The following is a 10,971-nucleotide window of genomic DNA, read 5'->3' as shown; positions in this document are numbered from 1 at the left end:
CTCTATAAAAGTCCTTTTAGACCTCACAAGGTCCCCGAGCCCTTCTTTGACAACCACTGCATCAAAACAATAAGCAAGCATCAGCTCTTAATTGTATAATTTGTAATATTTAATTGCCTTTTTCAATCAGATTTTATGTTTGTTCCACTGAAATCACACAACAATCTTTTAAAAAGGATAGATGAGATTCCCATTTAAACCTCATCATCCAATTACCATAATCACTTTGCCATACAATAATTAGCCGTATTCAAGAGTATCAAAAACTCCCTAAGGGGATTTTGCTACATAGGCCCTTGTCAGCTGATGGTTCATCAGGTTTTAATGTGTGCACATAGATGGTTGAGAAATGATCTGAAGTCAGTCATTTTGTGTAAGAGGCAGCAAAGAGACACCAGAGAAAAACAAGTCACAGAAAGAAAAAATGAAAGTTTATTTGTTTTTATACTTACCAACACTTTGAAATTAAAACCTATGTAATTACTCACAACTAATATAGATCTGCACATAGCAAATAAATCAATCAAAAATAGTTACAAAGTTCTATCACTTTTTTCCCCAAACTGCAAGACACACAAACGAAAGTTGAAAAAAAAACCAAATAAAAATGTCTAGTCATTCTTTTTTTTCCTGCTGTTGCTGCCACATGGATAGTGGTAAAATTTCAAAAAAGCTTTTTTCAACAAGCTACACAGCTCTCCTGTTATCTATGCTAATAACTAAATAACTGAATAAATAATTGCACATTGCACCCTATTATTGCATTAGTTGCAGTTTGTTTCAAAGTCGTAGTATACTCAGGCATATACACAAATGTAAATACAGTTTTCAAACACTGAGTAACACATGAATATTGATGTTATTGAAATCACACTGCCATCACTTACAACTCAATAATCCTGCTTAGCAATCAAATTCAAATTACACAACAATAATTTGTCAAATGCACGTGCTATTAACCATTAGCAATCCTTGATTATCCATGTTTTTAGCAAACATTTCAATGGTACACATGCACTGATAACTGTTGTATAAAAGCCATAATACCCTTGAGGATGTTCTTCACTGTTACAGTATGTGGGTAATTCGGAAAGAATGCCCTCTTAGGTATTAGCTAACTGCTCTAAAAAGCAAGTTTGCCAAAAAACAGAATTTCAGCTTGTTCATTTGACAAACATTTCCACTGAAGTACAAGCTATGACAACTGAAAATAAAATAAACACAAATCCATAATGTCAATGCTAGCACTACTACTTGAGTTCACATCAAAATGTAAGAATTATTGCAGAATAATCACTGACTATGCGTCCTTCAGTATATTGATACAGCATTTGGTCCATTTACATAATCACATTTATGTCATCAAAGCGCTTAAGAGCCAAACTTAAAAGAAAAATTTGACATTTCTGTAAATATGTGTATTTGCTCCAGCTGTATATCCAGTCTTTATGCTAAGCTAAGTTAGCTGGCTGATAGCGGTAGCTTTGTATTTAGTGTACAGACATGAGTTTGGTATCAAATGTCTTGTCTAAGACTCAGCAAGAAAGCAAATCGACATATTTCTCAAAATGTCAAACTTTTTCTTTTAGCTCAGCATAGGCTACTGGAAATAAAACAAAAGTAGTGGTACGTATGAAGAAAATGCAGAATGTTGCCGTGTTGGACAGTAGATAACGTGATTCAACAATAACATTCAACAGCTGTTTGTATGCGTCAACACTGAATTGAGCTCAGCTGAAGCTCAGAAATGAGATGACTCAAGCTGTCCAATAGTATTTAGAGCATCCTCATGAGTAGAATACGCGTGGGATGGTTGAAACACTGAATCGTACCAAATATCATCCACACCTCCCTCTCAAATAAAATACAATACAACAAAACTAACTTAGCTTAAGTTTCATGATCAACAAACAAAACGTCATATGTGCATCACCACATCGTAAATAAATACATACCGGTTTTACTGAAAACCAGTGAAGCAGGAATTGTCATCCAACCTGTCCTTTTTTAAATAAAAACAATTAAGTTGCTGACATAGTCGTGACAATAAAAAGACATTCAAACCTAAAGCGTCAAATCAACCGTATGACAACGAAAAGAACATGACAAGATGAACAATCGTGAAAAAGAGACTGAGTGGTCACGTCCGCCCAGGCCCCGTGGGTTCCCCCCAATGAACCCCTGAACATTCCTTGGCTCAAAAAATACCATTCGGCTTCGTCCAAACATTTGGGCCACTTTGCCGTTAAGATTCGGCTTCTTTCCCTTGTTTTTGACTTTTCTCAAAAGCTTCCACAAGGACCCAGAATTTTTTTTTTTTTTTTTTTTTTTTTTTGCTAGCAGCCTAGCGAATACTTTCCGGCACAAGGGAAGGAAGCAGAAAGGTTTGGACGCAACACTTGGCTTTTAAGTCCAACTAATTCCTCCCATCACATCAGAGGCAGTCCAGAGTAAAGTGTTGAATAGTCTATTGCATGAGCGCCGCGTAGTCGACTAATGTGCTAAGTCACAATAGTCCTTGTACAAAACAAATACAGTATAATAATAATAAGTTAGTAAACAATCATTTAAATTTTCAGTCAGTGTTTTCACCACTGATTTTTCACTAATTCCCATTCATGCATCTATATACTAATAATCGGTGTTGATAGAAGGAGGCTATGGCGGAAAGTTTTTCGTCTGGGCAGGGAGTAGGACTAGACGTGAATGGCCAAAAATGCTGAAAAAGTTCGCGGAAAAGAACAGGAGCACAAAGATATAATAATAACATGTGAAGGAACACATACACTGAACAGGCTTACTCAAATACACAATGATACGACACTGAACACATGCAATATAAGCAATAATGTAAATACAGGAAATTAACACGAGAAGGGAGGCTCGAGGAGTGATACCATTGGCTTAAAAGGGTCATGTGATGCAGCAAAGAGTCATGGGTAGAGATTGGATTTATAAGTAGACAAAGATGCAAATTAGGACAAACGCAGAACAGTCCAATTTTTTTTTCTTTTCAAAATGTATTATCAAAATTTGATAATTTGGCTACATCCCACCACACACTCTGCCGATAGCATCACTGAGCAGCTGTAATATGCAAATAACTACGTTCTACGAAAAATGTTCAATCTTTTACTAGTACTTCTTATACTTTTAAATGATGTTCTATGACGCAGCACTGACAGAGAGAAAGAGAAAGCAATAGAGAAAAAGAAGAAAGAAAGATTAACACAAGTTGTTCCTAATAAACATTCAACATGCTTCAACAGTTCTCTAAAAAACCTAATCAACAGAGAGTTTCTTTTTTGTAATTCTTTTTTTTTGTATGTGTGTGTTTAATTTGGCTCTCTGAAATAAAAGTGAGCACCCATCCCTCTCTGATGCACTAACAATTTTGAACCAGGGTGGGAAGGTGGTCGAGGTTTTCGGAGAGCCAGAGCCAGAGTCCAAAGGGCTTCATCAGGGTTGTCTGCGGTAGTCAGTCATTGGAAAGGGCCAAACGGAGGAGCCAGTCAGGGATCTCAGGATGTGGTCATGGAAGATGGGTCGTTCCACATGGCCGCCACGTCTCTGAACCTAAACAGGGATATTAGAGAAGTAGGCAATAATTGCTAATTTTTCCCCAAAGCAGCCTAAGTTTAACCCCAAATTTGGCCAAACATGGCAGCAAAAATGAACTGATTTTGTACCATTTCTTTGAGTTGTTTTCTGTATTTACTCTTTATGCAGACAGTTGCACATGGGACATCATGAACTCAGTCCTCTCAGCTAAGTCTTGGCAAGAGAGTGAATAATTGTACTTTCTAAAATGTTGAATTATAAGTCATGGGTAAGGTTATGCAACTAAAAACATTGTTTTTGACGCTGTTTATGGTTTAAATGAGAAGAATTTAACGCATTACATGACTGTTTGCCACCCCAACCTTACTTTTTACTTCACTACATTCAGAGTACTTTATAATTAGCTGCTTTTGCGATATTAAATCACAACACATTATTAGAGTCTGAGTGCAGCAACATCATCAATGGTCGAAAGCAATAAAAAAAAGAAAGAATAGCAAAGATAAATGCCGACAGACAAGAGGTTTCAAGCTCATTAAGATAAGAGACCAGAGCTTTCGCAGGCAAACTGAGAGCAGCTAATTGGGCACTTTGCTATTTCAAAACAGAGACTTCCATGTCAGAGCAATACCGTGAAAAATGTTCACAAGGAGGAACGAGGGCTTTAACTTTTCCCCCTGTTTGTTCCATTTGATCACTTCACACCAAACTCAAACAGCCACTGACCTTGCATTGATGAGGTACTGGGCCAGGCTGATGTTGGCGGGGGTCCCTGTGATGGTGATCTGGCGCTCCGATGACCCTTCCATGGCGTTAGCAATTTTGATCTGCGCCCCAGACATCTGACGGATCTCGTTGATTTTGGTTCCCTGGCGTCCGATTATGCAGCCTATTAGCTGGGAAGAAAATGGGGATTGGTCTTAGGATGGCCAGAATACATTAAAGAGATATAAATACACACATCTTGATCCAACGCTACTTCTGATATGATGGGACTTGGATTCTCTGTGAAGCATGTGAGGATTGTCAGCTTTCAGCTATAACTTTAATTCTTCTTTCTTGCCTCCAACAAGTCTTTTCCATTAAGGACATTCACTTTACACGGCCAGCTGCCTTTGGCTGTGCTGTATCTCTGCTGGGGAAAAGGAGATCTCAATAGTTGTGGCTGAACTGCTGTCACATTGAATTGCTGTAAACTTCAACAGGAAGCCATGTTGAAAGATAATAAACCACAGTTTTTGACGTTGTGGTCCAACAACGTTTGTGAATTTGGGCTTTGATTGCAGTTAGTTCCTGACACGTGTTCTGCCTCATCTTTGTTTCATTTTGTTGTTTTGGAGCAGATTTCTTTATTTAACCAATCAATGAAGAATTCATTAATGTAAATCCTCTTAAAATTGACTTTAATATGAGGTTAATAAAAATGCCTTTATGGATTTTCTTAAAGGTTTGCTATCTAATGTTAACTCTGAACACTCTTTTACTTTGAAAGCACAGTATGTTGCAGTGGCAATGACAAATTGGCACAAAGTGGCTACAAATGACCAAAACTGCTGAATAAGTGTGGCGGTATTTCAGCAGCAAAAACAATCCTCTCAGTTTTCGAGTGACAAATCTCTCATTCTGAATCACAGTGTCATTTGAAATATTGTTTAGAATGAATCTCTGTCAGGGAAAATTGAGCTTTTTACAAAAAAGAAGCAGTTGTCGTAGTCAGAAGTGGACATTTTGCACATTATGACAAATGTACTCACATCATTGGGAATGGTGAGTTCATGAGTACTGGCCTGGTTACTGGCATCCAGACCTGCTGCTGAACACAGGAAGCAGACAGAGAGAGAGGAGGGAAGGGAGAGGACATAAAATAGAGTTTGGCACATTTAAGGAGTGAGTAACAATGATGAAGTGCAGTCCTGGAGTTTTTTAATTCCCTGTCTATTGACCGGTAGCATTTCTGTGTCACTAGGAAGTCTGACTCAGCCCTGAGCAGAGCCTACATACACTAGATAAAAAACCTATCGACTGACTATTTGAATTCTGCTCTGGAACTGAAGAAAGAAACAATCTGAAGCAGTTTAATCGTTAAATAAAGGATGCTAAGGGAAAACCAAAGAACGAGAGAAACCTCAACATCAACAAGAGCAGACCACCAGCAGGCCATGTCAATGGCAGTGCACCACAGAGACTATTAGGAGGAGAACGACGAGAATAAGAAAAAGAGAAAGGACAGAGACAGGAAAAGAAGAGAAAGAGAAAAAAAAGGAGGAAGAGAATGTCTTTGTCTCTACAGGTAAAAACGAGAGAAGGAGCTTTGGTAAAGAGGGTCGTTGTGTAGGTGGGTACGTACCGGGGAAGGCAGGGGTGGTCTGTCCGAGGGGGGTAAAGGGGGTTTGCTGCATAGCCAACTGGTGGAGCTTGCTCAACTGCTGAGGGGGGGAGGAGGAGGACAGCAGAGCTATGAGGTCATCGTTAAAAACACACTCACGCAGAACGCGCGCACACACACACACTCACAGACACGCACACACACAGGCACACACACGTACAGGTGTGTTCGAAATGCTACAAGAGTAAATAGAGGATCTGAGGAGAAGTAACAACACAGACAGGTGAAGGATGAAGACTCAGAGAAAGAGAGAAAAGGACAGAAGAAGAGAAGGAGCTTATAAAGGACTTGGCCTGAGACTGGGGTGATGCTTGTGAAGGTTGGACCTTATTAGACTGGATAAATACACACCTTCCATTTCTGCTGTTGTGTTTTTTGGTTTTGGAAAGTTTTGGAAAAAAGACCACCACCTACCACAACTCGTGAAGCTGTAATTTGACAATCACTGTGACGATAGGGGTTTTAAACGAATCAATCACGGTAAAGATGTGATTACGTTGACACATTTTTGTTAAAGTAACATTCTTGTCAAAGGAGTTGAAGCAGCCTTTTTAATCCATGATACTACTTCAGTCATTGTTTGTCTTCTGGTTTTAATCTTATATGAAGGGCTTTTTGTCAACTCACATTTCTGAAGCTGAATAAAAATGAAAACAACAATGCTTGCTGTGATATAGTAGATTTCAGGGCTCAGGGTGATTGTTGAAACAAAAGGAAACCACCTGCCACCAGGCCAAGCCCCATGAGGTTTAACTCCAAACAGAGGGCAGGGGGGCAAGAGTCAGAAAAGTTAGAAGATATAGGAAATACATATCAGAAAAAAAGCTGTATTAATATTAACAATTAATATTAATAAGGGTGGAAAGAGAGCAAAAAGAGCCTGCGACTCAAAGAGAGAGATGAGAGAGAAATTTGGATACAGCGAGACAGAGTTATGGGGAGTGCAGTGTGGACTGCCTCGTGGGGTTAGCACTCACATCTGGATGAGGGATGGCGTACTGTCCTTGAATGGTATAAGCCTGCAAACATGAGGAGAAGAGCTTATTGTTATCTCGTTACATCATCGGAACAAGAACTCAAAAATATTGGCTTCAAATAAAATGGACTGTATTTGATCAATCTTTGACAAAGTAAAACTGTTGAATCTGTAACAAAATTAGGCCAAAAAATAACAATAATTGACATTGCTACAAGTTCTATTTTTAATCTTTTGAACTATATTTTCACTCATATTACAAGACAGTCATGCACTATAGACTCCCTGTCATGTTCTCCTGCTATTCATCAATCAGATCCAGTTGAACTAAATCAATAAGGGACAACACAGACAGTGGGGAGGCAACAGGGAGGGTGTGGGGGGGGGGAACCAGAGGAGTGGCCCTGAGAGGAGTAATGTGATTTGACCAGCAGTCATCTGGATAACTAATGAGATTATTTTAAAGCAAAAGTGCAAAAAAAAAAAAGTCAGTCTTGGGTTTTGTACAGTTGGCCAAACAAACTATTTGAAGACGTCATCTTTGACTTGAGGAAATCGTGACCGGCATTGACCAAACCACTAACTGATTAATCAAGAAAATAATTGACAGCTTAGTGGATTGGGGTTGATGTGAGAGACTAATTAAATCTATCCTTATCTACAAAAGCACTTTTTTGACCAACTTTACAATACTATCAGGCCATCATATCTTCTCTGTCTCCTGTCATTCACACTGAGTCCACTAGTTGTCCCTACTGAGTTTTCCTTCCTCTACAGATCAGCTGATTTATCTACCTGTCCACACAGCCTGCTGCTAACCATTAGCCTCCTCAGCCTAGCCTGCTCTCTTTTGTCCTCTTGTCTGCTGCTTATCAGCTAAAGTCAGGGTCTTTTTGTCTTTGTCCATTCAGGTTTAACATGGAGAACTGTTGATGGTGAACACCAGGATCCTTTACTCTGTTCTCATCAGTTAAAAGGTAAGTCGGCCAATTTCCCAAACAACATGGATCCTCCGACACAGAGTAACATGAACTGACACCAGACTTAAAGACTCTTGTCATTTATCCCAGTTCTGCTGTGAGTGGCTGGGGTGATGGATGACAGTGAGGGCACAGTAAACAGCAGTGATGGGTTCATGCTAGTTGGGGGTCGGGGAGGGGGAGGGGGGGTAGGGGAGTGAGGAAAAGTGAGTAAAACCTGGTGCGACACTAACAGGCAGTGGCTGGTGCTGCAGTAAGAGGCTGAGGTTGGCTGTGGACGCCCCCAGTGGGTCTGCTCTTACCTGGCCACCTGAAAAAATGACAGGGGTGGAGGCAGGCTTGGGGCGGTAGGGAATGGTGGCACCTTTCGGTGGGGACTGAGGAGAGCAAAGGAGGAGAGAGTGAGGGACAGAAGAAGGGGTGAAAGTGTTAGAGCAGAAAGAAAGAAAGAAATAGACAGAGAGAAAGAAAGAAGTTGCATAAAGTGAGACCAGCAGGGACAGTGCCTGAGGGAAGACGGCCTGTGACACTCAAAACAAAAGTGCTCTTCACTGTGTGTTCATGCTGACATAAAATGTCCAAATCGTGGTTCAGTGCACAACTAAACTTGGATTTACCTGCAACATCACTTTCAACTGGATAATGATGACTGAACATACTGTATTTGAAACACCTTTTTAAGTCCATGTTCTAGAGACTTACACTCATGTCACATATCTCCTAGTATCCATGGCTGGTGCCATCATGAAGGCCCAATGGAGAACTGGCTGTGCAGATAGTTAAAATTAATGGTGCATGAAAAAGAGAGACAACTATGAGGTGTGTAGCCCTTTTATTCTAATGGTGACATTGATCTACAAGCTCATAGTGATTGTTTCTCCAATGTCTATATTTTGCAGAAACTGATCCAGGGGAGAAAAAAAAGCAGCTCTCTAGAGGTCAAGAACAGCAAAATAAGCACCTTGTGTATTGATCTTTGGGGGGAATTTTATTTACAATCAATGGCTTGACAAATTTGCCGACATGTCCTGGCATTAAGCCTCAGTCGGATCGTGTGTAACAGCAGTGAGCTCTCATCAATGAATCGGACTCAAGCAGAAACATAGAAATATTGTAAATAAAATTCAGCCAAAAGCTCAACACTCAAGCTGATTATTTGGACTTTTCTCCTGACTCTGTAGGCATTACTGCAGGAGAAGGGCACCTGCTTGCTCTCACGAACACTTTCTTCTATATTTTTTTTTAGCTATTGGACAAGAGAAATGTGTTAGCAGCAGAACAGTGATGGGCAGATTTGCAAACTTAAATCATCAAGACACAAAATCAAACAGATGCATCAGACAGTAGCAGTAAATAACACAGAAATAGGCCATGCTTTATCATCAGAGAGCCGTCGATACAGCAGATCAAACTCAGAGCTGTGTTAAAGTTATGATCCTTAAGATTTTCATTTTCATCAGTGTAATATATGCAGTAATTACCTCTCTTTGTACAGGCTTTAATTGTGAGTGGCAGGTCTGCCATTCCCTGGGTGATGAATTGGTAATCTAGAGAGACTCACACTTAATGTGAAGCCTGTTGGATTTTCACATTAATTTAAATTCAATTTGACCTGCCTCCTCAACAACCTGTCTTACACTATAATGACTTATGCTATTATATTTTCATTGTATTGAAACACATATTCATTATGTAGTTTTTTTATTGTCGAAAAAACTATAAAATGGAGGTTAGTAAATATTTTGAAAAGATTCTGAAATTGATTGGTCAGTCAGAAGTAAAAAATAAAGATTGAGTAAAAAATCACTTGTTCCAGCTGCTGAAGTGTTTAATGTCACATTAAACTGTAGACAAATCAACCAGGACTGAAATCTTAACCATTATAACTAAAAGTAAATATACTATCTCTTCCATATGAGTGGTTTCAATCACAACATCTGGTCACTTTTAATGATGTTTCCTTCATCAGCCTAATTTTTATCCTTTCCTTCCTTCCATACTGTACCTCAAGCATCACCACACATATCTGTTTGACACACTGGATGATGGCTTCTGGGGCCCCTGAGATCGTCACTGCTCTCTCGGTGGAGTTGGGGAGCATGTCACCTGCAACCTGGACCTGGGCTCCCGTGGACTGGAGGTAAGAAGGAAACGTAAAAAATACAAGAAATCATGTGGAGAGTGATTCATCTTTGCTACTTTTTTTTAATCAACTTCAAACAGACTTAAAAACAGAGCAGCAAAATAAGATTTGAGCTTTACACACTGCAGGACTATGCAGCACTTAAAGCTTAAATGGAAACTATTAAGTGTAAGTATAATAATAAGTGTGGGCTTTAGAAAGATTACATGAGAACTGTATGAAGGATAAATTTAGACAGTGAAAACCCTCCAAAACCAGTGTAACTGGAGCATTTACTTTAATATCTGGTAAAAGTTTAATTCATATTGTACTTATAGAGGTGACTAGGATAGAAGAAGACAGAGCGAGTTCAGGATATATGCTGCAAATGAAGAATGTATGTGTCTATATACTCTACCTCTCTCATTTCTTTGATTTTGGAGCCTCCTTTGCCAATGAGGGAGCCACACTGGCTGGCTGGGACGACAAGCCTCAGGGTTACAGGGGGTTTACTGGTGGCTGGACTGTTGCTCATGGAATTGATTATATCCTGAGGAGGAGCAGAGACCAGGTAATATCAGATAAATAATGTGTCCTTCACAACATGTTACAGTTGGCTTTGTAGAAATCTACCTTCATGCATTTATCCTGCATTGCTAGAAGAAACAGAAGATATTTAAAATGTTGTAGCACAGCACTGCCTTGAAATAGCAGAGTAAAAATAATGTGGCAGTTTAAATATTTCAGCAGCAATGTAGATGTATCTACGCTGTACTTCAGGTTGCACTGTTACATTCTGCAGGCAGTATGGTCATTTTTTACCATCATTTTTCCTGTTAGATGCGGTAGTTAGTAAGGTGGTTCCAAACCCAATCAAGGGGAGAAAGTGGAATCCAAGAATCGCAGTGCAGGAGGCAGAAGCAACGCTTAGGCATACAGAGATTGT

General features: G+C 39.5%; 1 protein-coding gene across 7 annotated transcripts in view; it reads right to left on the bottom strand.

Annotated features, from left to right (window-relative positions):
* Window positions 1–409: 409 nt before the first annotated feature.
* The window catches only part of LOC111670344 (poly(rC)-binding protein 3-like), a 23,823-nt gene continuing 13,261 nt past the window's right edge, over window positions 410–10,971 (bottom strand). For 2 of the 7 annotated variants that reach the window (XM_023427029.2, XM_023427027.2), the window contains exons 6-13: window positions 10,444–10,575; window positions 9,909–10,037; window positions 8,137–8,280; window positions 6,925–6,966; window positions 5,909–5,987; window positions 5,316–5,374; window positions 4,288–4,457; window positions 410–3,576 (exon numbers count right to left, since the gene is read on the bottom strand). In XM_023427029.2, the coding sequence (XP_023282797.1) occupies window positions 3,522–3,576; window positions 4,288–4,457; window positions 5,316–5,374; window positions 5,909–5,987; window positions 6,925–6,966; window positions 8,137–8,280; window positions 9,909–10,037; window positions 10,444–10,575 (810 nt within the window). In that variant the 3' untranslated portion in view covers window positions 410–3,521. The remainder of the gene's footprint in view (window positions 3,577–4,287; window positions 4,458–5,315; window positions 5,375–5,908; window positions 5,988–6,924; window positions 6,967–8,136; window positions 8,281–9,908; window positions 10,038–10,443; window positions 10,576–10,971) is intronic. The other 5 variants (XM_023427031.2, XM_023427030.2, XM_023427032.2 and 2 more) reach the window with 5 other exon arrangements.

Source organism: Seriola lalandi, unplaced genomic scaffold, assembly GCF_002814215.2.
Source record: "Seriola lalandi dorsalis isolate HSWRI2012SDOR001 ecotype SW California unplaced genomic scaffold, Sedor1 jcf7180002054850, whole genome shotgun sequence".
NCBI classification, from domain to species: domain Eukaryota; kingdom Metazoa; phylum Chordata; class Actinopteri; order Carangiformes; family Carangidae; genus Seriola; species Seriola lalandi.
Note: the sequence above shows the minus strand (reverse complement) of the source record. Positions and strands in the feature narration are given on the sequence as shown.